Raw genomic sequence first — 25978 nt, 5'->3', positions numbered from 1 at the left:
TGGGTCATTATAGAAGTTCTTTTTAACTGGCAGTATTGAATCCGTTTTTGATGCTGAACCTTTCTAAACCCATTGATAATTGCACTACGAAGACACAAGGCAGTTAGTCAGGATCAGAATTCCAGTTTTGCTGGTAGGAAAAAGGTCCCTAGAGGTCCAGGTTATGAACTATCAAATTACAACTAACACTGCATAAAGTGCAAAAGTACAGTGCAAAAAGGTCAAAGAGAAAGGCAGGCAAAGAACCAACTGCTCCGCAGGGCAAGCTCCACGCTCGCTTTCTCTCTTCATGCCACATACAGCTGTGAAGGACTGGAGCAGAAGCACAGGTAGAGGAGCAACACCCATCTGGATACCTGCAACGGTAGGAGCCCTCCCACCCTCCCTGCAGTTAGAGATTTGGAAGTGATTGAAGACATGAATAGGGTCATGTTTTAGGATTAGCCTAACAGCTGTAATCTGATGGAAAAGCTAGGTCAGCCTGGCCAAGACACCAAAAGCAGCTTTCATGAGTCCTGCTCGCTAATGAGATCGTGCAAAGCTGTGCGTGGCAAATGCCCAAAGCCACAAGTGGCCCTTGCCGGCCGCGCAGCAAGTCCCCCTCACCTTCACAAAGTCCGTTCTGCCACGACAGCCAAGCTGGGCACAGTGCGAGGCCCTTAGCCCACAGTCTAAATTTCTTTATGTAGTAAAACTATTTACAGTGATATTACACTTCAGAAACTTGAACTATTTTTTTGTAGAAAGTAGACAGCAGTTTAACAATTACAAATGCTCTATTAGTTTTCCCACCTCTTGCACTAAAATACATGTAAACTGCAAATAGTCTCTTGGTCTATTCCGCCACCCTTAAAAAAAAACAAATAAAAAGGCAAAAAAAAAAAAAAAACCTCACAACCCTGCTACTTTCTATCCCCATACTCATTTCTCATATCCCAATACTCGTGGTTGCAGAGAAACAGCCACCTTCTCTCAGCATCCCTGAACACAGTGACACAAAGATGTCTGTTTTTTCAGGAAACAGCAGGAAACAGAATAAACCTACCACTACTCATCTATTTCCAGCCACAGTAAACACCCACACACAAGAGAAAAAAAATAAAAATAAAAATCAGTGCACAAGCTGCCTAGAGCTACAGAATACTTCATCTTCACCTGCTCTAACTCACTCCGAAACCAAGTCAGGTAATACATTCATATACATTTATATCCAGTTAACAAAAATTCAGTCTGGTGCTCTATGTGCCTCACAGGACAAGAGTATTGTGCTAAGAAAAAAGAAAGCAAAGCCCTCGACCCCTTTATGACTGGGCTGCAAACTGCTTGCTCAGTTTTAGCACAGCTCTATCTTTCCATGTCTTCTGCTATATCTGATGTGAAATTGTCAAAAGTTTATTGGCAACTGTTCAATGATAAGCCTGCATTGCATCAAAACCATTTATTTGATACATCATAGCGAAGAAAGAGGTAGGCTGGTTTTAACCATTTTAAAAGATTCTTTCCCTTTTGTGTTCCCCTTTCCTGGATATCCCCTTTCAGCTTCATCCCTCCATTAAGGGCTTAAGTGCCAGGCATATGTCAGATAGTGCAACTGGTAAGTAGAAACCTGCCTAGAAGAACCAGTTCCTACCTTTTCAAAACAGCTAAAGAAATTGAGCACACTGCAGTAATGAGGAGGGGGAAAAAAAGGAAAAAAAAAAAAAAAAAGAGTAAAAGNAAAAAAAAAAAAAAAAAGAGTAAAAGTTTGTATAGAGGCTTAAAAAAAGAAAAAAAAAAATCACCTTTTTGGTTCAGCTGCTGTAAAAGAAGATCTCTCCAATCAATTTACATGGAAACTCATAACCAAAAAAAAAAAAAAACCCACCATATATATTCTAGGCTACATCATACTGATGAGATGTTACCATCCTCTCTGTGAAGGTTTTATGGGTTAAAAATAAGAACCATGACCAAAAGATCATTATCTTCCTAAAATACATGAGTGCCTTCTTCCATAAAGCTAAAACGTCTCATTTGTTCAGTTTGAAAGTCTCCACACACACACAGACACACACACAGACGCACACACAGAGGCCAGAAAACACCCTGAGGTAGCAAGAAGCCCTGGCACTTGTACGTTAGTTCCCTTCCTTTCGCCAGAGGATCATTAGCAGCTTCCATTGGCCACCAGCACCCTCCAAGAGACCCCCCTGTCACCACAGGATCGCGGAGCCGGGGGAGTCGAGCCCTTCCCGGAGGAGGCCCGAGAGCGGCTACTTCCTGGGGCCGTGGGCCGGGCGGCCGCGCGCTCGGGGCTGGTGGCCCAGGAGCCACTGGGCGCAGATGGCCTGCACGACGTCGTCGCCGCCGCTCTGCGCCAGCTGCCGCACGTGCTGCACCAGCTGCACGGCCCGCGCCGCCTCCTGCCGCACCGACACCAGGTAGGCAGAGCGCAGCTTGTTGCACAGCAGGTAGGCCTGGATCTGGAACAGACAGCGCCGGCACGGCTCTTTGAGGAACAGAACTTGCAACAGGCTCAAGAACAGGTTCACCGGAAAAGTGTGGCACAGAAGCTGTCACTGAAGACACAGGCAGCTCGTTATGAAGTAGAATGCTCCATGGAGCAGAATTCACTGGAAGAGATAAACTCATCTATTTTAAGACACCGTCTCTTACAGGAACTCCCTTACAGTATCTCTAGGAAATCAACATCAGGAATCCTCTTTTGTGCATTAACTTTCCTACTCTCATATCAAAGATTCTGGAATAGTCATTTTCATCTACAGCTTCATCCTTGAAGAGGCCACACCTTTCAGCAGTGAACCTTGCAGAAGTGCAGAATGAAAAGAGCATTTTTTCAATCTGCATAAAACATTTACTTTTATTATTTAGAGGGGGGGGTCAGAGAAGCATGCCCAGCTACGTCACTGATCCCTCACGTGATCTGTGAGGATCCACTCTTAAGAGCCACAGCCTTTTCACCTACAAAAATATTCAGATCCAGATGCATGCATCTGGGACTCTCCAGTGGTTTGACAGGCTGATATTAAAAAGCTGACAAAGTAGCTTGGGGCTCTCAGGTGACAAATGTAGCCAGATCGGTGAGTTTTAAAATTAACTCTCCGACACTGGAAAAAGCACAATCCTGAAGACACAGGGAGCTGAAGCGCTCATCTTGGGAGCACACTGCTCCTTCTCGTCTGCCTGCCTCTGCAGGAAGCTCACACAGACACGGACGTGCAAGGTGCTGCCTTCCCCTGTAATGAGCGCCCAGCTCCCACTCCAAGCAGAGCCAAGGAACTAGTAAGGGTAACATCAATCAATGTCTTTGTGCCACAGCCACAGTGACAAGCACCACAGCCTCGAGGAACAGACTGACTTTTATAATCTGGCAAGTGGCCTTCAAAACTTCTGCTCAAGCCAGGCTGGAAGATCAGGTGGAAAAGAGCATGTAGCCAGCCGACTACAACTGAGCTCTTCAGCGCCTCCTAAACCATTTGCTACTGTGCTTTTACTTACCTTGTTTTCATCACTGTCCATATCCTGAATCAGATTATCAAGATCCTGCACCAAAGAAAAGGAAAGAAGTGTTCACACCTAGGACAACTGCAGTTTCCAATCCCCTCCTCTTATGATTGTTTCCTATGAAGACAGGAATTCTTTGTTTCCACAAACTCATCTGTGATGGCCAGGGAAGCTTCTTGGAAGGGCAGGATCCTGCTGGGCAAAGGTTTTCTCCATGTTACAGGTACTCATTTGGACAGCAGGAGCATGCAATGGCTGCTTACTGCCTCTTCTCAGCGTAACTAAAGATGAAGCACCCAGAGCACTCCCATCTTTCAACACTGCACGTGGCACAGGGCCAGACGATTTGAAGGAGGTGCTAGAGGGGCAACCTCTGGATGGCTTCCCTGTATCCTGTTTTACTTCAACAGCAGAGACATGGCAGGATAGCATTACCTCAGCAGGAATGCTCTTGGACTCGTTTAGACAGCTCAGGATGATGTTATCCCCATCGTTCTTGGCCGCAGCTCCAGACTCGTTGACACACTTGAGGAGCTGCCGGATCTCGCTGTACTTCTGCTGCTTCACCAGCTGCTTGGCCACTTTGCTGTACACTTCGGTAGCCTCCAGCTGGAAGTCCTAAAGGTGGTGGGAACATCAGAGCAACACGGTGAATGCCCTCCTCAAGTTCTCGCAGGCTCTGTACAGCAGCGTATCTCTGCTCAAGACAAAGTACCACAGGGTGCTCCAAAAAGCTAAAGCTGTTTGGGGGCTTTTATTTGCCCAGTGACCACAGCTCAGGACTGGCCCAAAGCTTCTTCGCAATCAAACCAATAAAATCCACGTTTGCTCAAGAACGAGGGCACTGTTACCTTCTCCCCTTCTGGGGTGGCACACGGGAGTTTAGCTTCTGGCCAAGCATCTTTCCTAGGCAAAGGCTCCATACAGGGCAGAGCCCCCTTCCTGCCTCCGGAGCTCCTGCCAGGTCTCCCAGGCCGCTCCAGCGGCAGCCAGCCCTCGAGCGCCCTGGGACTCAGTGTCACCTGGCCACAGCACACATCCCATAGGAGGGAGGAGAGAGCAAAACCTGGGACTGACCCTGTCGTTGTATGGAAGGAAAAGAAATAAATGGAAAGAAGCAGAGGTGATGCTGGCGAGCTGGACTTGCTATTCCATTGCCAGGGTGGGCAATGACTGTTCCAGCTGCTAAGAAATGCCCTTTTACTAAGGCTCTCCATCTCTTACTCCAAAGAGTAGTGCTGCCTTGTGCATGCAGACCTGCCAGAGGCAGCAGGGCCATGTGCATGAGCCAAAAACACAGCAGGTGACAGGCACGTCCTGCAGCGAGACCCCTCTGCCCATGAGCAACCTTCCATACCTCTGTCCCACACAGAGGGCAACTCCACCCTGCTCTGCTTGAAGGAGTATTTTTAGAAACTCCTAATACTTGGTTATATTGGCACAAAAAGGTCAGAGGCTAATGGGCTACAATGACCGACAAGCACCTCGACTTCTCAACAAGCATAGACGTGGACAGGTCTCCAAAGATAGTTTTCATTTAAGTATCTTGGCTCTTAAGCCTAGCCAGGGGAGGAGTAGGGAGATAGCCCTGGCCTTATTTATTCCCTTTCTCTTTGTATTGCAGGTCTCTGCAGTTTGTGACTGCCAAGTCAAAGCTCTCAGCTCACATATGTGACTGTGTTTGGCCAACACAAGCCACTGAACAAGCTGCAAGGCAAAACAACAGCCACACTCGATTCCTCTGTGCGACAATTACCGTGGCAGTATCCTGCTGAAGCAGAATCTTAATTACTTGACCCAAAACACATTCCTCTGAATACAAGGACAATTTAAGACTTAACTGATGACTTTTCTCAACACTTTGTCTCTTTTAGGAATTAAAAGGCCTTTGGTAAAGTCTTTTACTTAAACCATTGCTGTTTGCAGGGCTTCCTCTTTTGTAACAACAATTCTCCTTCTATCATTTTTTTTCCATACCTGAAGGACTCTGAAGGCAATCCCAAATCCCTCTTCAATATTTTTTCCTTCTAGCATGACCTGAAAAAGAGAGGCATCATTCAAGTTTCAGGATACATATTCATTTTTTTGGTACACAGGGTTAAGCAATAGCAGCCTTGCTCCTGGTTCTGAACTTAGCCTGAAAACAGTAGCTTTGCCAAAGACAAGTCATGAGACAGAGCAAATACTGACACCCTCTGATTCACTGGGTAACACGGAGTAAGCTAAAGGTGAGGCTAAGCTGAACTTAGCAAGGGTATCAAAAGCAGCACTGTTTGCCTTGCTTCAAAACACAGGAAGATGTACAACAGAAAAATAGACATGTCACTATTGGCATTTGGTATCCTTTGCCTCTGAAGATCTGAATTTTGAGCAGAGTAGCTCCAAGTTCTCAGCTGTTTTGAGGAAAAAAATAAGACATAGTTTTTCCCATAACCAGTCGGCTGCACACACACAGAAGCAAGCCTCCCATGAGCAGTACCAGAAGCTCCTCCAAGTGTCAAACATTTCAACCTGCTCATGAATTGGTGCCGTTTATGAAAATAAGAGCTACATATCAAGCAGCAGCAGGTACCTTGCAAGCAACATCCATTTTCATATTATTGTTTCCAAAGAGCGTAGGCAAGGAAGCATCTGTCATTTGAGAGGTTCCCGAGCTCTCACATCGGTGCAGGAACTTTGTTACTTCCATCTGCAGCTCAACTGTATTGATATGTCTGGAAAAAGGGGAAAGAAAGCTTTATCTTTAAATAGAGGAAGTATCAACTATTAATTGTGTGAACTTACTTTCTAGAACACATCTTCAAATAAGACATACATGCACAAACACACACACACTCCTTTCAAAACAACCATTATTTTGTTTGCTGTTTGACCTTGTTTTTGGTGCAGCCTAGTCTGCAGCCACAAGGTACTTATCAGATTAGTGTAGGAGCTTATGTAAGCCGGCATCTATGGGGTGAGCCAGATAATCTGGATCCCAAATATAAGTATCTACTCCCTCTCTTTTCCACCTTTTCACACAGTCCCCTACTTCGGTTGGGGGTCTAGCCCTAAAAAAGCAAAAATAAGTGGAAGAACTGTCACTAGGTAAAACCAAGAAATAAAAGACCAAGCACAGGAGATCTGGCTAAACTTACAGTTCCACTTCTAAACATGAAGAGATTTAGTTAAGTCTAGCTCCTGTAATTCACATGTAGTTGAATTATAATTCAGGCAAGCTTAACTAGCTCACTATTGCTGTCTGTGTAGTGCAGCTTTTTCTTCTCTTGTCTTTTAAAGGAAGTTACAAGATACACAGGTTGATAAGTTCAGTAAAAGCAATGGCTCATCTTCAGGTTTAGGTGGGGGGCAGAGGGCGATAATGGGAATCCTACATTTGCAACGAGATAAAGGCAGATTTGGGTCACGTGCAGCACGCAGGTGTTGCCTTAAACGAACTTTGAACACTACCACTAAAGAAAAAAGTCTCAACCTGCCCTGTTTCTTGTAACCCAGTTCCTGTCTATAGGTACCTTGACACATCTGTAGCAGACATTTTTTTCCGGAAGGTGAATACCATTTTTTTCCTCCCTGAGCTTCTCGAGACCTCTTGCAGGTAGACTTTGAGGTGATCCTTGATCTTTAGGAGCCATGCCTGCTTGCCTCCCAGTTCTGTGTAAGACTTTGCTCCATGAGTGAAAAACCTAATGCAGGTCATGGCAGCACGAACATGATCCTAGAAGAAATATATGGAATACTTCAAGAGGACTGAAATAAACTGCTTTCATTAGTCCTTTGTCAATACTAAAGTACTGGCACAAGGAAGGTGGTGCTGTTATCTTTAAAGCAGCAGTTAAGCAATGACAAGGCCACAATAGCAATGCACAGCTGGTCAGCTTCAGTCTGGCTCAAAGTTTCCTTATTTTTAAGGATTGGAAAGTAGCAATAATCTACTTCCCATCATGCTGATTCACACCACTTCTCAAAAAGCACCTAAGTAAATAACCTGAAGCCTGATGGCATTCACTATTTCACTGAAAGGGTTGACTATTCACTCACCTTCATGAACTGTTGCAGTTCATATAGGATATGGTAATAGTTCTTTCTCTGCAAGTGTTTGCAGGCTGCAATCAAGTAGGATCCCCAGCTCTCCAAGCCCGGATCGATAGTTTCTAGTAAGTTCTCCAACATATGCAGTTTTCCACTTTCATAACTTGGAATGAAGATCCCTTCAATGAACACTTCAGCTGGGGATTCCTACACAAATATCAGAGGAGTATTTAGAAGCAAAGCAGCTGTGGCACCTAGGTTTGCCTCTTATAACATAAAGGAGCATCAAGTGACAGAGGTCATACAGCCAACCAATAATACAGGCTGGAAAGGATCTCCACAGGCCTAGAGCTTCCACTCAAAGGACTTAGGACACATTGCCCAGGACATGGTTAGTCCAGAGAATCTCCAAGGATGGAGATTCTCCAGCTCCCCTGAGGGACAGTTCCCATGTCTGACCACCTACAAAATCCTTTTCTTTTTATCTGGTTGGAATTTCTCTTGATGCCAGTTGTGTCCACCATCGCTTGCCCTTTTACTGCGTACACTTCACATGAGCAAACAGCTCTCTCTCTCAGCTTTCTCTTCAAGCTGAACAAACCCAGCTCATGTATCAAGTGATCCAATCCACTAATCATCTCAGTTGCCTTCCATGCAACTTGCTCCAGTTTGTCAATGTCTGTCTTGTTCTGGAGAGTCCAAAACTGGACACAACCCTTTTGATGAAATCTTACAGCAGAACAGAGAGGGATATTTACTTCCCTTGACCTTCCTGGCTAGTTTTCTTGCAAACACAACACCATGTATGAATAAGGACAGAAGTCACACAGTCTGCATAAAAAAATAAAAGTATCATATGAAATTGTTGAATCTCCCTTTTTATTTATTTTTTAACTCCAAGGTAAGATATAAGCTACATAAAGCCTGTATACATAAAAAAGCTTTCAAAAACCCCACTGCAGAATTGTCTGAAGAAAGATTACAGTGTTTCATCAGAAACCTAGTACACTATGGTCTTAAACTAACAACCCTTCCTCTCTGGTTTGTAATCAGCGTTATTTTCCCATGTTCAAAATGATGCTTCCACATCAACTAGTTCGTGTAGAGTATTTTGAACATCTACTAAACTACTGATAATTATTTCACCCACATTGTAAAATCATTAAACTTCCTTTAAAGATATATCTAAATTGATTAAAGGACACATTTGAAAAGATATTTGATAAGCAGATGAGACCATAAGGTTAGAATGGCTAACGATATAAAAAGAAAGCAAAGCTGGTAAGATCACTTAAATAATTTCCTACCAAATTAGCAGATAGAAGATAGCAGATGAAGCATTTCAAGTAGTATTTCTCAGTAAGAATTATTTCAAATCTAAAGAGACAGTAAAAAGCAACTAAAAGGCACTCCACAAGTACAAAAGCTTAAGATAAAAGTTATTTTTTCATGACATTAAATTCTTTTTAGCCACTGGTTAGTATATGCAATAATCCTGAGGACCTCCAAACTTGGATGCAGAAAACTACCCATAATGCTGCAAAACACTTGCTGCCATTTCAGACTGGTCGTGAGGCACCCTCAGCCCTTTTTTTTCCAATTCCAGTTTAGGAGATGGCAAATTAGCTTACTCACCTTATTTAGCAAGTGAAGCAGTGCTTCTCGCATGCAGTCATGCCTCATGTAAAAGCTTATTATTGCTAAATTAGTGCCATAGCTGTGAAGATAGAACAGGCACTCCTGGTAGTAACTGTTGTGCTGAATCTTCCCCTCACACGCCAGCTCCAGACACAGACTTCTTGTTCTCAGTGTTGCTTCAAGTTCCCTCAGCGTGGCAAAGTAGTCATCATCCTGCTCTCAAAGCAGAGAACCAGTAACAGGTAATAACTAGCAGGAAAACGTTCTCTGAAAAGTTCTTTGAAATTCTTTTCTACTAGATCTTGTCACCTAAGCCTGAGCTTTTTGTAAATACTAGAATTAAATTTAATTAATACTAGAATTTAATTCTGCTTTCAACAGATGTTGAATGTAGCTTTGGCTAGCATGGCTGTGTCTCCAAAGACAGACAAGCAGCTTGTTTATTTAAAAGAAGTTCTACTTTCAAGACCTATGTCAACAAGCTGGTCCAGAAGGGCTTTCTTATTCTCCTAGAATGTTTACTACTAAAAGCTCTTTAGTCAATGCAATTTTGCAACTTAGCCTTAAAAGTCTTTTATTTTGGTACCTAACTAGACCTTCCTGAGCTAATCCAAAGCCATGTAACAGAGCTTTCTACCAAGCAAAGATAAGCAGGACAACGTGCTTTGCGTTTGTCATTTTTCCTTTGAATTCCTACCAAGTTGCGTGGAGTTCAGTTTCCTCAATCTGTATCAGCCTCTTTTCCTTCCACAGAGTAACTCCAAGTTACTGCAAAAATTCTCTGACAGAGCTATCAACCATCAACTTACTGCCAGGAAGCAGCCAATGAGCTTCTCAACATGATGCAGTTTGTGATGCATAATCATGACAAAAAGGAGAAACAAGATACTCAATATTCTAACATACTGTTGTAAGGCTTGTTTTAAAATACTGGAACAAGTCTGGGAAACTTCACTATATGGCCTATAGATAGAACATAAGGCACTCACCACAACGTGTATGGGCTTCACTGTGGACTCCAGATACTGTATCACCTCTTGGATCAACCTTGAGCCATAGGTCAGCTGGTTTAGATCCACAGGTGGCTTTAGGCATCGGCTGAACTTCTCTCTTGCTGAACTTAGATTCCCAGCTTTAAGGCAAGCCATGCCCCAGGCATGCCATGCTCCACTTGGATCCAACCCGGATTTTGTAGAAACCTAAGATCAAAAATCATCAATAGGATAATGGTTTCCATACAGAATATAGGAAAAGGGGACATGCAACACAGCATATGACCTTCCACTTCCTTAAAGACATTTCTTGTTGAAACAACCAACCAAAAAAAAAAAACCCTACATTGACCAACTATTCCTATGTTACTGGCACTAAATGCTAACTACTGAAATATCTGTGACCTCCAAAGGCAGAAGAAAGTTTTGTGGTTGTTCAAGTTTAATTAACCACGTGTCCAGGACGTTTCAGTTCAACAGTTTCAAAACTCATGACACTTTTCACATCAGAAACAGATTTCTTATAAAACAAGTGATTTTTACAAAGAATGAATCAGGTTTATGGTTTAAAAACAGCAGCAGAACTCTCCATAGATATATCAATACTTTGTGAACCACTGCAATTTTTTTCTATTTCTGAATTTCTCTAGTAGATCAGCTGCCTTTAAAACCATGAACTTTTTTTTTTTTTTTTAAACTCAAATAGGTCACCCATTTCTGCTGTTTATTTCCCTTTAAAAAACACTCATCCTGTTTGTGGCACCATAATCCTCTTCCTAACAAATTTCAATGCCATATACAGAGGATTATTGAATACTGAGAGGAGGAGGAAGATAAAAGAAAAAGAGCCACACTAGATGAGCTCTCATAGATAAATATCCCACCATAGCTGTAGTCCAAGAAAATACTTGGAAAAGCTGCTTGAACAGTATCTGCTGCAGTATTAAGGACACAGGAAATCAAACAAACAAATTGCAGATAAAGTCCTGCCACAAATGATGTGCTACAAATTCCTCCATGCAGTAACTCTCACAGTTTGCCCATTCCAGTTTTAACTGCAGCACGAGACACATCCCCTATTCTTGCCCCCAGCAGGCTGCTCCACAGCAGAAGGCATCTTTCCTCTCAGATTTTTTTTTCAAGCGTTCAGAAAAGGTTTCCTTCATTGCATAAGAACTTAATCCCCATCTGTAACAGCCTAAACATTGTCTACTTCACACACAAGATCCAGCTGAACTAAGGTAGAGGTGGAAAAGAAGGGTCACTGCAGAATTACTAGTACTTGCATCCTGCTACTGTCATTACCTCTATAGCTAATTCATAATACTCTGCTTCCAAAAGCTGATTTCTTAGTCTTGTTACCGCTGCAGGGAGAAGAATCTGATTCAGAGATGGCACAGGACGGTAGGCAGCAGTAACCAAAATATTCAACACATCCACTTTGCTGATGTAGCTAGGAAAAGAAACAGGTTAAACAGATACATACACTACCACTGCTATTATGTACACTAAGAATCTTCAACAATTTTATGCCAAAGACAACTCTGTGAACAACGGTTCGTAATCACTAGCATACCAGCTTGGTCTGTTCCTCACACTGTCCTATTTAGGCTACTTTTTGCCATTTCTTTTCATTCAGGGGAGCACCAATAGCTAACACCACCAAACTGAACCAGCATGGGGAAACCTTCTGCACTGCATCCGGCCTGCCACCACCAGTGAGACAGAGCTCGAGGAACAAATAACATGCTAGCTCTCAGCAAGTGGGGGTTTTAAATCCTACATGGAGAAAGTGGATGAAAGCATATTTACCCGGCTGGTATGTATTATTTCTTCCTACTCTGAGGACTTTATCAGTAGTTTTTATGTAGCCTTAGATAGACTTGAACTTGCATTATTTGAGCTTTCGTATTATGCTATGAACTTCTCTTGTTGCTTAAAATGCCTGCACTACAACCACAAATCAACCCTCCTTCTCCTTTGCTCCTCTGTATAAAAGCATAAGAGTCTGCAGGATCTTGACACAGCCTAGTGAAAAATCACCTGTCACAGAGCGCCAGATCCTGGCTCCTTCCAGCTTTAACAAACATCATTTTGGCACTGAAAAGCAGTTGTTTCATGATGTCCATAAGCAGTCCTGCATCCACCTCCGGGTTCGTCAGCCCTTCGGAGAGTTTGCAGCAGTGCTCTATCAACTGGTGGCCACACACCACGCTATCACTGTGCAGACCGAGGATGGCAATACACAGGGAAGAGCTGGGAGCCTGACAGTTAAGGAGAAAAATGAACATGAGTGCTGAGGAAAATATTCAAGGAACTGTCTGGACTGTCCTTCTCCTGATCTCACCTGCTCATAATAAAATTCACTGCGTACAATTTCATTTTCTTCTTCATTGAGGGACACAATCCATTCAAGCTCAGTTGTTTCAGGAATTTGCACCACTGTGGTATATTTGTTAGTAGACGCCTCCGTGGCTGTAAAGGAAAGAACAGGCAGCAGCATCACACAAGAGGCAACCAAGGTAGCTGAGGGAACATCATATAGGGCTATTCCAACACTCTCAAGTAGTTATCTACAGTCCTTTCACTGCACCAATTCTCAGCCTCACATCTTGCACACAACTACAGAAGTATTCTCATTCCTCAGCACTGCCAAGCTGGATCCAAAGACGCTCCCTTACCTGCTCATTAAGAAATGACTCTAACAATACAAATTAAGATCAATATCCAAACCTTATCCAGTGGGATATCAAACATGGCAACCTCCTCTAAGTCCTGCATCATCCCAAGTATTAAATATTTCTGATCAGGAAGGATGTGGAATTAAGCGAGCTTTGGATTACAGCTAAAAAGGGAAACTGAAGCACCCATTGTAAGAAGAAAGGCTACATGGACTTAATTGTCTTCTTTCTAAAAAGAAGCTCATTCAGATAAACTGCTTTCACATAAAGGGTTACAGGAAGTTAACTCCATACACTATTCCAAACCTAACAGAGAATAGTTAGAAATTATGTCTGCCAACCAAGAGCAGCTAGCAGGCAGTAGCCTGTTACTGCTCATGCTTGTGGTTCCTAGCAAAAAAGCAAGGCAAAACCTTTTAGTGCTGAAAAATGAAGAAAGCCATTTTCTAGATCAACCTCCTCTTCCTGGAAAATTAAGAACTAAAGAAAATCTGCTTTTTTGTAACAGGCCTGAAAACTTTAGGTAAGACTTCTTCATAGTCCCAGCAGAGAAACGAGAAAAGCAGCAGAACAGAACACTCTCCCTCTTCAATCTGAGGAGTTCTGTGCTGTTCTTGCACTTGCTATGCAAGTTCTGCATTATGCTGCATGTGAACACTAGCCATACTTTAAGTAACAATGGTTGGGATTTGCCAGACTATTATGTCAGCATGGGAAATTATTTTTTCAAGCAAAGATTTCCTCAATCACCTCACCAAAACCAGATGAACAAAGAAAGAGTAAACATCTCGAGGTAAAATGGCTGAGGAAAATTGCTGACAACTTCAATAGAACTTTATTCTCCTCCTGAAATATCATGATACTTGATGCAGAAATTGATTGGGCAAAGGAGAGAAACATTTCCACACAATCTGCAAAGGAGATGGGTTTTGGGACACCCACCAGAGGAGTCTCATTCTGTGCTTCCCCCAGCCAGCACTGAGTATCAGGCATGTCCACAAAGGACAGTGCTATTGTGCCACATACTGCCACAGTATGCTTGGAAAGAGCATCTCCCAGCACTGCTCTGCACTGGGATAATTTCTCTCAGTCCAACATTTCACTGACTGCCACTAGTGGGCAAAGTGCCTTCTCCAATTGCTGTTTTCAGTTCCTGCCCTTAAAGCCATCCAGCTTGTTCATTATTGGCTCTGACACCTCTCTTAAATCATAATTTACATTTACAGAAATTTAGAACACCCAATTTTAGATTGTTCTTGTGAAAACAGTGGTATTTTTTAAACTGAGGCTTGATCATCCTTTTTCTACATTTAGATTCACAGAATTCACAGAATATTTAAGGTTGGAAGGGACCTCTACAGATCATCTAGTCCAACCTTCCTGCTCAAGCAGGCACACCTACAGCATGTGGCACAGGGTGGCATCCAGGAGGGTTTTGAAGACCTCCAGAGCAGGAGACTCCACAACCTCCCTGGGCAGCCTGTTCCACTGCTCTGTCACCCTAACAGTAAAGAAGTTGCTCCTCACCTGGAGACGGAACTTCTTRTGYTTCAGCTTGTGGCCATTACCCCTCGTCCTRTCGCTGGCCACCARTGARAACAGCYTGTCCCCTTCCTCCCTGCATTCTCCCTTCCTGAACTTATAMATATTAATCATATCCCCTCTGAGCCATCTCTTCTCCAGAGAAAACAGGCCCAGCTCACTCAGCCTCTCTTCGTACGAGAGATGTTCYATTCCCTTAATCATCCTGGTTGCCCTTCTCTGGACCCTCTCCAGAAGCTCCACGTCCTTCCTATACTGGGGTGCCCAGAACTGAACACAGTACTCCAGGTGCGGCCTCACCAGAGCTGAGCAGAGGGGCAAGTAGATGTAGCAGACTCCTGTAAGTTATGCTAGTAATCAGGCACTTTCACTTAAAGTTTAACATTACTCCATTCCTCACCTTCTGCTTGGTCCTGATCTTCTTTTGTGCTGTAATAGAAAGACAGAAACATCATGCCTGATCCAGCACACTGGGAAAAACGTAATTTTTAAGAAGGGATCAATATAGCTAACCTTTTCAGAACACTGCTCACCCCAACCCTTCTCCCCAGAGGATAAAGGCCACTCTTCACAGCTGCGCTTTTCACCAGGTGACCTAACCTGTGCTCTGAGAATTTCATTCCAGTTCTCAGCTGAAAGCAATCAAAACCGAAGTCTCTCAGCCCAGCTAGTTCTTTCACTAAGGACACAGTTCCAATTTCAAAAGCTACATAATCATGAACTTGCTTGCAGTGCAAGCAATTCAGATACTTACTGTAATTATTTTGTTCTGAATATTTGACACTAAAGCATTCAATTCTTAAGTTTAACAATTAACTGATGCACTCAGCTATTACAAAGAGCTACACTGAAAGGACTTACATGCTTGTGTCTTGTACAGAGCCAGGCAGATGTTCCCTGTTGTAGAAACTATAGCACTGGTCACATACACGAGCTGGATTCTCTCTGCAAGCTTCTACTGTCATTTTCTTGGTGGAGCAAGAGCTGCACACTAGCCTGCCACAGCGCCTGCAGTGATGACGCCTGTTGAACTAAGCACAAGAGGTCATGGACGAGCAACTGAAAGAAGTGAATACAATTCCCTTCTATATCTGCCTCCATGCAGGAGGCAGTCTACTATATTCAAAGCAAAACAACAGAGCACACGATAAAGTCTATAGTGATTGATTCTGACGGCCACAATTCCACTTTGGGGAAGGCATAGCAAAGGAAAAGAAAAAACAGCAACTGATAAGCTTGCTGCAGTGTTGGACTTCCTAATTGTTCCAATATTGATCATACAGAGATCAAATAGATCAGTGATCAATTTAGATAATCTCTTGAAAAAGTTTAGAGTTATAGACTATCTTTCTGACAACGTATTATTCATTTCAAAATTTAAAAGCAACATAGCTTTGAGGAAGCAGTGCTGTTTGTAAGCAACAGAAAAGAGACTGTCAAACATTTACAGAACTCAGAACTAATTTTCTCTCTAACTGCATCTCTGTATTTACTTGAGTAATTCACACAACACCAGTTGTAGAAAAGTGTAAACAAAGTTGACTCTCCTGTGTATGGGCAAGCTGACTTATTTCATGGCTCATGTTATCTGTAGCAGCCAGCACTGTCACCTAGACAGCCCTGTGAAACTGCTACCACGACCAATCTCCACATTCTCATAGGAGCCTCAGGGAGAGATCTCTGAGGCTCTGCACAGAGTTAACATTGTCTCCACTGTGGCCATTTGTCTCACTAACATGACAGAAACTAACGGCTAAAAAGGTTGAGTCTTGGCAAACCTACATTACTTCAGGCCAACTTGCTGAAGCAGCCAGTAGCTATTAAGAAACAGAATCTGAGCAAGTGTTTACATTAAGATCACAATTCTAGAAATGCCTGTACTTAATCTCTGTTCCTTACCATAGTAAAGCGTTCGGTTTTGCAGACCATACATATCATCTCAGTGTCATCAGGTATCCATTGCTGTTTTGGCGGTGGCTTCTCAGGTGGCACAAATTCTTGAGGAGGCAAATTCTGCTGCAGACTTCTGTCTCTGGAGCTTGCAGATAGAGTAATGCCTTAAAAGACCCCAGAAAGACAAGCAAAGAGTGGAATTTTAGCTGTTTAAGAGTCTTGAAGAACAGAAAATAATACAGACTTACTGAAGTTATCTGACTTGCTGCTTATTTATCAGCAGGCATTTATGATTAAAATTTTAGATGTCTAAGACTAGGTCTTGTCAACATCTCACCATCAAGATACATCACTGTAGAGCTCTAGTTCAGGCTCATCACTTCTGAGGCATTTTGCAGGTATCTACCAAATCCCAAAACAAAGCCATCCCTTAACTCCTTTCAAGTTTTCTTTTAACTTGGCTCAAAGCACTCAACTGCAGAGATCTACTGACCTGTGCTAAATATGACCAAAGTTACTATTAAATGGTGGAATGCAGAGTTCAGAGACAAGTAAGGAATCAGAAAAGCAAAAACACATTGAAATAAAATAGCACCGAGACCCCAATGTTACCAGTAAAGTTGGCATAAGATGGTTCTGGTGATCCTGATTTAGACAGTGCTTCACACTCCAATATTTGATTGAGACTCTCTTGCATACGTATGACAGAATCTAGAACAGAGGAAGAAATAGGCAATATCATCGGTCATAAATCTAAACTGCGTATAGGAAGATTACAAGAGTCCATTCACAGCAGCACATACGAATGTTAGCACAAAACAGGATTAGCTATGTAACAAATTATTACATCTTTCACGAAGCCCACAACGATTCACGTTTCATGAACAGCTGTGGGCTACACTTTGTGAAAGACATTGCGTGTGGGCAGTGAACAGCTGTGGGCTACACTTTGTGAAAGACATAGGGTGACAGAGCAGTGGAACAGGCTGCCCAGGGAGGTTGTGGAGTCTCCTACTCTGGAGGTCTTCAAAACCCGCCTGGATGCCACCCTGTGCCACATGCTGTAGGTGTGCCTGCTTGAGCAGGAAGGTTGGACTAGATGATCTGTAGAGGTCCCTTCCAACCTTAAATATTCTGTGATTCTGTGAATCTGTGTGTGCACATGGTTAACAGAAGCACTGAACTTCACCTGCAGCACCCTCTGCTCTTCAGGTTCCATAATTACCACAGAGTTAAGCCCAGGAGAACTGAAGCTAGCATGGATGAGAAGGGGCTGGTAAAACAGTGCTGTGCAAAGCTAATTAATTGAACTAGAAGTTTAAAAGTCATATAAAAAGGTACAGAGACCTGGAAGGAGGAAGTAGTATGAAAGATTAAATGTCCATTTGATTCTAGGGGAGATGCAGTTGAGTGAGGGACATTAGAACTGCTTAAGTTGGCTGTTATTTTACATCACACAGAAATAAACAAGAATTACAAGAAAGGAGACCCTGAAAAGGAGCAACAGAGTAAAGTCTGAGAAACTTTTGGAGCTGTTGATCCTTAAGTTTACAAGCCTAAGATCATTCTACTTACAAGGAAGCAAGAGCATAATGAGCATAATGAGGAGGGAGAGAGAGACATGTCTCAAAATGCCATGGGCACAATTGGCAAGATGATTTTGGAGAAAAATTTGCCCTTCATGCCCAAGGGCAAAAAAAGCATTTTCAAGGACAGATACCTGATCTCTTTTCTTTTAATGCGAAAGGGAAGTCAAGGGCTTTTTCTGCATACTTGGAGAGCAAGTTATCAATATCTTCTACGGTAAAGCCAATGTCCTGTCCAGCTAAGAGTTGGTGTAGTGTCTGCACAGCCACAGCTACCCAGTCCACTTTCATATTCATGAGGAGCTGCTCCAGCATGAGCAGTGGCCTGGAGGAGAGGTGGAAGTAGTTAACACGGTAGAGCTCAGGTAGAGTCAGCAACACCTGGGACACAATTAGAAAAAATTAAAATTATACATCCCCAAATCTGGGTTTTTGTAAGAGTAAAGATCAGAAACTAGCAGAATGACTTATGATGCAAGGATGGAATAACATTTAGAAGCTAAGAAATACAGGTGGGATTTCTTGGGTCTATTCCTAGATCCATTTCAGAATTACAGGATGGATTCAGACGAATCACTTGGCTTCTGCCTGACTTGATTCACATCTATAAAACACTGCCTCATTTCAGAGGGGGAAAGAAAAAAGCTGAGAATGGAAAGCATTTTGTGACCCTATGACAGCAGTGTTCTAGCAGGGTAGAGCTTATTCTCTCACTAAATCTACTAAATAATTAGTCCAATCCTTAAGATTTTCTCTCTTGTCTCTTCACTACACCTACCATTTCAGGAAGCATAGAAAGAAGAAAACAGCAGTTCTCCAAAACACTGATATCAGCTGATATGGACACTTTCCAAGTTAACAGCAAGTCCTCCAAGAGGAACAATATACAAATACGAAATGAAACAAAATTGTTGCATCAAGCGCTGGAGCAATCTGCTATTTGTAGTCCTAGAAGAAGGGCCTATTATGTAAAGGACTGCATTTTGTTTCCATATGCATCTACTGCTTAATGTATTTATTCCTAGGTGGAACACAGAGCCTTCTGTATGACTAAGTCTGATACAGTCTTACATTTACATTACCTGTAAAGGTAATGACCGTCCAGAAAGAGAAATATCACCCACTTTTGGAAGGTATGTGGGAGTTTCTTAGAAGAAATATTTAAGTGTCAAAGACCACTATACAAATGGGCATACGTTTATCCATACTACTACAGAGTTCCCTCTGTAGTGGTAGCACTGGAAGGATACCTGGTGTTTCTAACATATCAGAGAATAAGCTTAAGATACTTTCATTTTCACTTAAAGATAGCAACAGTCCTGTCAAGCACCGTATATAACAACTTCCTTCTGCTGGGCTGCATGGTCCTTCATTCTCCAGAGTTGAAACAGACACAAGAATGCTGTTCACACTGGAAGCTGCTATCACCTCAGAATATAGGAACGACAAAAACGGGGAAGGGAAAGACTACTTTTAAGCCATCTTCATCTTCCTTTGGTATTGTCAGCAAAGGAGAGGACTCATGAACTGTGGCCCCAGGTAAGATGGCTCTGCTAAAAACTGGCAGGCAAATATTTATAGAATTATACAATGCTGTAAATCTCACAATGCTGCAGTTTTACTCACTTTTGATCCCATGTAGAGAGCCTGGATTTCATTATGTCGTGCAGCTGTCAGGTTCCCATAGAAGTGAGTTGTGAGGTAGTTGGCCAGGAAGTGAGAGGCTGCCAAGCTGGGGTGCTGATCAAGACACTGCTCACTGATGGCGAGGCAAATATCAGGGTCTTCTATTCTTTGCAAGAGCTGTAAATACAGACAAAATGCAGCATGTTCCAAGTATGCTCCTGGAAAGGGCTTTCTAAATCACACAGTCCATGACAGATTATTGCCCTGTCATGGTCCTACAAGCATTTTATTTAACACGCAATGCCCCCCCTAATTAAAGTCAGACAAATTCATACCAGGCACTAATGTCCAACTGACTAGTTTTTGTTATAACTTGCATTTCTTGATTCCTCTGCTTAAGCAGCACAAAAAGGTTTCCTTATAATTTCTCAAATAAAAGAGCCCTGCATTTTCATTTAATTTGAATGACCATAAAGACGTTTATACAATTCCATCCCAAAACTAGACTGACAAGGTATATTTTCACTTAAATTGACTGAGTGAAACACAGGACTCTAAGCAACTGTCATCCTTTAAAGGAGGAGGGGGAGGAAAACTGCTCATAAGCCAAAAAATATAGTTACTATATAACCTAATAGCCAATTTGCCAATGTGCAATACAGAGACATAACAAAAGAAAAACATTGACAAGTCTCATGTTCCAATACTATTCTTAGTTCAGAAAAAAATACCAACATTTCAGGAAACAATAATGCTGCCCTCATAACTGCAGGAAAAACATAGTACTGGTTAAAAACCTCAACCTCATAAACTGTTAAGCAAAAGCATTGCTCGAGACTGGCCTAAAGTCTATGTCTAGTCTAACGGCTCTACCTATAGTTTGAGCTGTTTGGGTTAAGAGCTATAATAGCTCCAAAATGCATCTCAAAAGCAGCTGCTGACATTAAGTTACATAAAACTGAAGACTTCATCATGCAATATTGATATAACAATGAATATTGATCTTATAATGAAGAGGGTGTTCCCCTCTTCCATCATTCCTTTGATATGAGCAATTCATGGTATTTAAAAGTTTGGACGTCAATTTGACCATTAGATGTGAGTCAGAGTCCTCCTGTTACCTTCAATGCTTTTTCCAGGTCTCCCATCTCCAGTAAATGGAGGAGGTGTTCTTGGTGAAAGCTTATTAAATTTTCTCTTGGGACAGGATACAAGTGGCCCCATTCCTCGCACAACTCATAATCCTAGAAAAATAAATAAGAGATCATAAAGAAAGCAAAAAAACCAAAAAAGATGCTTCCTGAAATGAAGCTGTTTCTTTCAAAGATTTGATTAACTTCTCAAGCTCTTCTGTAGATTAGATTTTTCTCCCTCATGCCGACATAAATAATTAACATGACAATGAGAAAAGGAGTTTTTGTTTTGCCACAAGCACGGGCCACATTGAGAACACTCATTTCTCCCAGGAGGCAGGCTGTCTTTCTAGACACACACTTCTCAAGCCAGCTATGACTACCCGTGATCTAGGGCATTGACATTTCTGAAGTAACTAAGCCTGTAATATGCCAAAAGCCACACTACCAAAGAATTCAAAATTTTAAGAGAAGAAAACAGGCAGCAATTCAGAATAAGAGTTACTGGAGACTCATCATGTAATCCTGACATTAAACACATATTTGCCCCTGTTTCTGCAGCACAGAACTGAATAAAGAATTATTTTTTAAGGTAATCTTTTGAACAGTGTTTCAAAATACTTTATCAAAATTTATCAATTCAAGATGTGACACATCCTAGTTCAACAATATTCACATGAGGATGCCTAACCTTTGCCTTCAGAATGATATCCATGATGGTTTGAGGATCATCAGTGCAGGCTCTTTTCAGATCCTGCCAGTCACTCCACAGTGGCTCATTTTGTAAATTCATTATCTGAAAATAATTAATATAGCACATATTTTAAAATCAGTTACCCACATTAACCATAAAGCCTAAAAAAAAGGCTGAATTGAAGGCTGAATCACATTCTGAGTTTCATGAAACTAAGAGTCATAAATGAACCCCTTGTTATCTCCATCTGTCTTCTGGGCACTTCTACCCCAAAAAGCAACACATCTGAAAAACTCCTGTGGTTCTTCACGAGTGCCTCTGCACAAAGAGATTTTTAAGGCAAAGTTACTAAAACACTACACACATTGCTGACATTGTTGGCACTGCTATACCAGTGATACACCTGATGTTACTTCCAGCAAGCAGAACAGCTCCCAGACAGAATTCATGACTCCTCATTTTGCTTGGTCTGGCTTTTCTGTCTGTGTTGAACTTTTGGTCAGTTAGTCTGACTTAGCTTAGGCACCTACATCATGCTGCAACCGGCTGTCTGTATTGTAAATCAAAGCTTCTATTGGGTCACTTATCCCACAAACCATGCCTAGGCACATCTCTCCTTTTATAAAATGATGAGCTACCATGTAAAGCTTCCAGAGATTCTTGAATTTGTACACACTGGAAGAACAAATACTTGGGAAGAAAAACAGTAATCAAAGAGTGGTGTCACATAAAAGTTTAGATCTGTTTGCAAACCTGAAGTCTAACAGGTGAGCAGAAAAGTTTCGAAGGATGGAGAGGCAGTATTAACTGGATATTAAATCCAATACTAAACAGCACTGAAAACATGATCTGTTTTGAATGAAGAACTTGAGAAGCTATTGCAATGAAAGAGGAATCCACAGCTTTTTAAGGGCATGCATACTCTCTGTTACCCATTTGTTTTACTGGTTATTCAACAGAACAACTTTGTACCTTCTGATAAACCTGCAGTTCTTTCTTTCTGCTCTGCAGAGCAGATTTTAGTTCACCAGTTATGTCCAAATCCGAGGCACAATAAGATAGGATTTCCAAACAGGCATCAAGGGGCCATGTGTCTAGACAGCGCAGGGCCAGCCTGCTCCTCAGCGTTGCATCTTTTACAGGAAACAAGTACTGCCAACCATCTTTACCTGTGGGAAAAGTATGTGGGGAGAACATAAACCACCAGCTTGAAGTCCAATTTCTATGGTTTAAAAGGGAAAACCCTTATCCACACTGAATGACCCCACCCAGAGGAGGAAAATAAAAAAATAAAATAAAACAAAAAGTAAAACTTCGAATAACTCCACGCTAGACTTATCCCAGCATCATATTTGCAGGAAGTAGTGAGTGTCAGAAGGGGACACATACAGTCTTTAGACTCGCAGTGAGTGGTTCTCCCTTTCACAGAATACATCACACATACATCCCTTGAAGGGAGAGCAGTAATCTTGCTAGAGAAGTTCCACTAACAGTACTATAATTAACATCTCCCGGGGCATTCGCTTTTCACAAATAAACAATATCACAGATCCATCCCAGTTCTGTGGTACATTGTTTTTGAATTAAGTCTAGTGTCAAGATTTACTCATTTGTAGCAGAGAAATCACACCATCAGCAAAATCAAGTTTATGACAGAGAAAGGGAAGGCATTATTTTTGGTCTTTGGATTTAACCACCAACTATGCCCTTAATTTCAACCCCCTGTACCCAGTTGTACTCTTTACAAGAAAAAAAATAAGAAACACCTCCCACACCCCCAGCCCCACATAACGCTGCTTACCATCAGCAGCTGCACAGCTCAGCACAGCATCCTTCACACTGGCCAGCTCCTCCACACCTTGGCTGTACAGATCCAAGACCTTCAGAGCTCTGTCCCAATCCTTTGCTGCAAGTGCTTCTTCAAAGACCCCCATGAGTTCATCCACAGCTGTGGAGGAATGCAGTCCTAAGAGAACCAGAGACATGTGTGCCTTGCCACAGAGGACACTAGCCAAACTGCTGCCCTCCTCCTGCTGATTTCCAAACGGCTCAAGCATCATCAGAAGAAATCGCTCCAGGATTGAGAATTCCTTCAACAAAGCCTCGCACTCCTTGGAAATCTGCTCCATACCTAGTGGCACCTCCCGCTTGCCCCAAAACTCCATCCAAGATAAACTGGATCTTGGAGCTTCCTGTACACTTGCTGCACTTAAACATGCCACTGTGGCCATTAGCCGCGACTGCAACTTTAGGAAGTCCAGGGAGGAGGTGGTGAGCGTGTTCTGGTTCAGGCCAGCCATGGAGGACGTGGCCAGCGTGCAGTCATCCTCAGAGGCTCTTGCAGGATTGTAGATGGGTATTTCAACATCTGGCAAGCAGTTGTAGGCATACAGGTGTGCTAGGTTGCTTATGTTTACCAGAAGGGATATTTTCTGGCTGTTTTGCCTTGTGCTGCACAAGGAGAGTGGCTCACAGCAACAGTTAACAATAACTTGCTGTAAATTCAAGTTCAACTCTTCTTTAGCCAAAAGGGAAGCAAGCCTGCAGGATTGAAAACAGAAACAGCTCACCCAAAGCAGAGGAACAGTACAAGGCAATTAACTGCTTTCATAAACCTTCCAAGCATTTTGCAAACACAAATCCTTTACATCCTTCAGAGGTACATACAAGGGAAGAATCCAAATCCTAGGTTTATGCTGTATGAGAGAATTTATACAGCACAAAGATGATAATTCAGAGCTTAAGCTGCCATTCCTTTAAAGGAGTGGAACTTACTGCTAAGCAACCACAGAAGATTTCAATCTTGATTGATCCAAACTCTCACACTAAATCAATCTAGATAAGCACATCTGAAAAGCACCAACCTGTCGGGATGAACCTGCTTCTCAAACACAAGTTGGGAGAGCAGGTGAGATGGACTCTGCTGTAACAGTATGAAAGGATTCCCCACTTTCACTTCTGCAGATGGATCTTGAAAAAATAGAGCAAGAGAGAGCATCTATTATAAGAAAAAAACGTTAGCTGAATATCCCAACCAAGTCTTGTTTTAGAAACACAAGTTTTAAAAGCCTGACTCTGAAGCTTCTTTGCTCACATTCAGAGGACCAAAATCACTTAAGTGAGGTAAAAAACAGAGTAAACTACAAGGCATTTATGATATGTTTTTCCATCTTTGCATCATTGGCTCACATTTTACCAGATGCATTATCAGAACCAAATGCTTTACGGAGTGTCATTGCCTTTTAAGTGAGATCCAAGTACATTTAGTTCAGCAATTTTACTTCAAGTTTTAACCAAAACATACATATGCAGAGGGAACATGTACAGTGACAGTTTCTGAGGATTCTCTGGATACAGTTTTAAGAGTATCTTCCTTATCATTTCTTGATGATCAAAGGATATGGCAATGGGGAGGTATAAAAAACACAAAAACACAAATAGGGCCAGAACTGATAGAACGGCTTTGTACTGACTACTGAGTAAGCGTAAGCAGATTCTCAAACTTACCTTGTCCTTTCAGCCTCCACTGCAACAAGATTTGGTCTTTAAATATCACACTTTTTTTTTAGTCTTCACAATAAGTCCCTGACAATTGAATCATATCCATAAAGAAGTTACCACTGGCTTAACAGCGGCCTGAGCTATACCAGCATGTCTGAAAATGACTCTGTCCTTTACCCTTATCCTCTACTCTGTATAAAGCCAGTAGCACGGTATTTTGCGTTAGTGCAAAATGAATTCTAAACTGAATTCTATTTAAAAGCTTTTATCCTAGAAGGAAAACATTTTTAAATGATAACTACTACATACGCTGATGATACATTTCTCATTACGAACCACCATCATCATTTGATTCAGTGATAAAAATTCTGTCACGTTACCTTCTTATAGCCTTCCAGAACACTCTCCTCCTGTCCCTCTAGAGCAGTGGGGCCTACGTTGCCTTTAAGAGAGCTGGGAAGTAGGATGTTTATTTGTTTTCAATCTCTCTCTCTCTCTCTCTCTATATATATATATATATTTATGTATAATCTGCGGCACTAGTAAAATGTTTGCAGTGTATGCAACTGGCGTATGTAGGGTGTATACAACTACACGGGGACAATGCACAGGGCAGCAGACACTGTTGTGTGTGTAGCATTTTTATGTTAAAGTCGATTCTTCCTTTGCTAAGGCTATAGGACACTAATACCTGAGCAGCTGGTGAAACTGGAACAGACTGGCAAGAGAAGTTGTGGAACCTGGAGATCTTCAAACCCTGCTTGGATGCAATCCTGTGCCACGTGTTCTAGGTGATTCTGCGTGTGCAGAGGGGTTAGACTAGACGATCTCTAAAGAATCATAGAATCATAGAATCATAGAATGCCGAAGGTTGGAAGGGACCTCAGAGGTCATCGAGTCCAACCCCGCTGCTCACGCAGGGTCATCTAGAGCACATGGCACAGGGCTGCATCCAAGCGGGTTTTAAAGATCTCCAAAGAAGGAGACTCCACAACCTCTCTGGGCAGCCTGTTCCAGTGCTTTGTCACCCTCACAGTGAAGAAATGCTTCCTTAAGTTCCTGTGGAACTTCCGATGCTTCAGTTTGATCCCTTCCAATCATAATGATTCTATGATTCTGTGAAGTGCACTGGTCCACTGAATGTCAAAGTCTTTCCTTA

At 42.2% G+C, this 25978-nt stretch overlaps 1 protein-coding gene across 1 annotated transcript in view; it reads right to left on the bottom strand.

Annotated features, from left to right (window-relative positions):
• Positions 1-1851: 1851 nt before the first annotated feature.
• Positions 1852-25978, bottom strand: part of ZFYVE26 (zinc finger FYVE-type containing 26) — a 38463-nt gene continuing 14336 nt past the window's right edge. The window contains exons 19-41 of the mRNA XM_026038219.1: positions 24183-24288; positions 23120-23859; positions 22291-22487; positions 21316-21420; positions 20613-20735; positions 19492-19668; positions 18000-18246; positions 16892-16990; positions 16286-16443; positions 15248-15417; positions 14787-14815; positions 12511-12638; positions 12207-12427; positions 11469-11616; positions 10161-10370; positions 9169-9384; positions 7543-7740; positions 7017-7219; positions 6077-6218; positions 5482-5541; positions 3940-4122; positions 3499-3543; positions 1852-2462 (exon numbers count right to left, since the gene is read on the bottom strand). Of these exons, the coding sequence (XP_025894004.1) occupies positions 2253-2462; positions 3499-3543; positions 3940-4122; positions 5482-5541; positions 6077-6218; positions 7017-7219; positions 7543-7740; positions 9169-9384; positions 10161-10370; positions 11469-11616; positions 12207-12427; positions 12511-12638; positions 14787-14815; positions 15248-15417; positions 16286-16443; positions 16892-16990; positions 18000-18246; positions 19492-19668; positions 20613-20735; positions 21316-21420; positions 22291-22487; positions 23120-23859; positions 24183-24288 (4115 nt within the window). The 3' untranslated portion in view covers positions 1852-2252. The remainder of the gene's footprint in view (positions 2463-3498; positions 3544-3939; positions 4123-5481; positions 5542-6076; positions 6219-7016; positions 7220-7542; positions 7741-9168; positions 9385-10160; positions 10371-11468; positions 11617-12206; positions 12428-12510; positions 12639-14786; positions 14816-15247; positions 15418-16285; positions 16444-16891; positions 16991-17999; positions 18247-19491; positions 19669-20612; positions 20736-21315; positions 21421-22290; positions 22488-23119; positions 23860-24182; positions 24289-25978) is intronic.

This window comes from Nothoprocta perdicaria, unplaced genomic scaffold, assembly GCF_003342845.1.
Source record: "Nothoprocta perdicaria isolate Ctin4 unplaced genomic scaffold, notPer1 scaffold_204, whole genome shotgun sequence".
NCBI classification, from domain to species: domain Eukaryota; kingdom Metazoa; phylum Chordata; class Aves; order Tinamiformes; family Tinamidae; genus Nothoprocta; species Nothoprocta perdicaria.
Note: the sequence above shows the minus strand (reverse complement) of the source record. Positions and strands in the feature narration are given on the sequence as shown.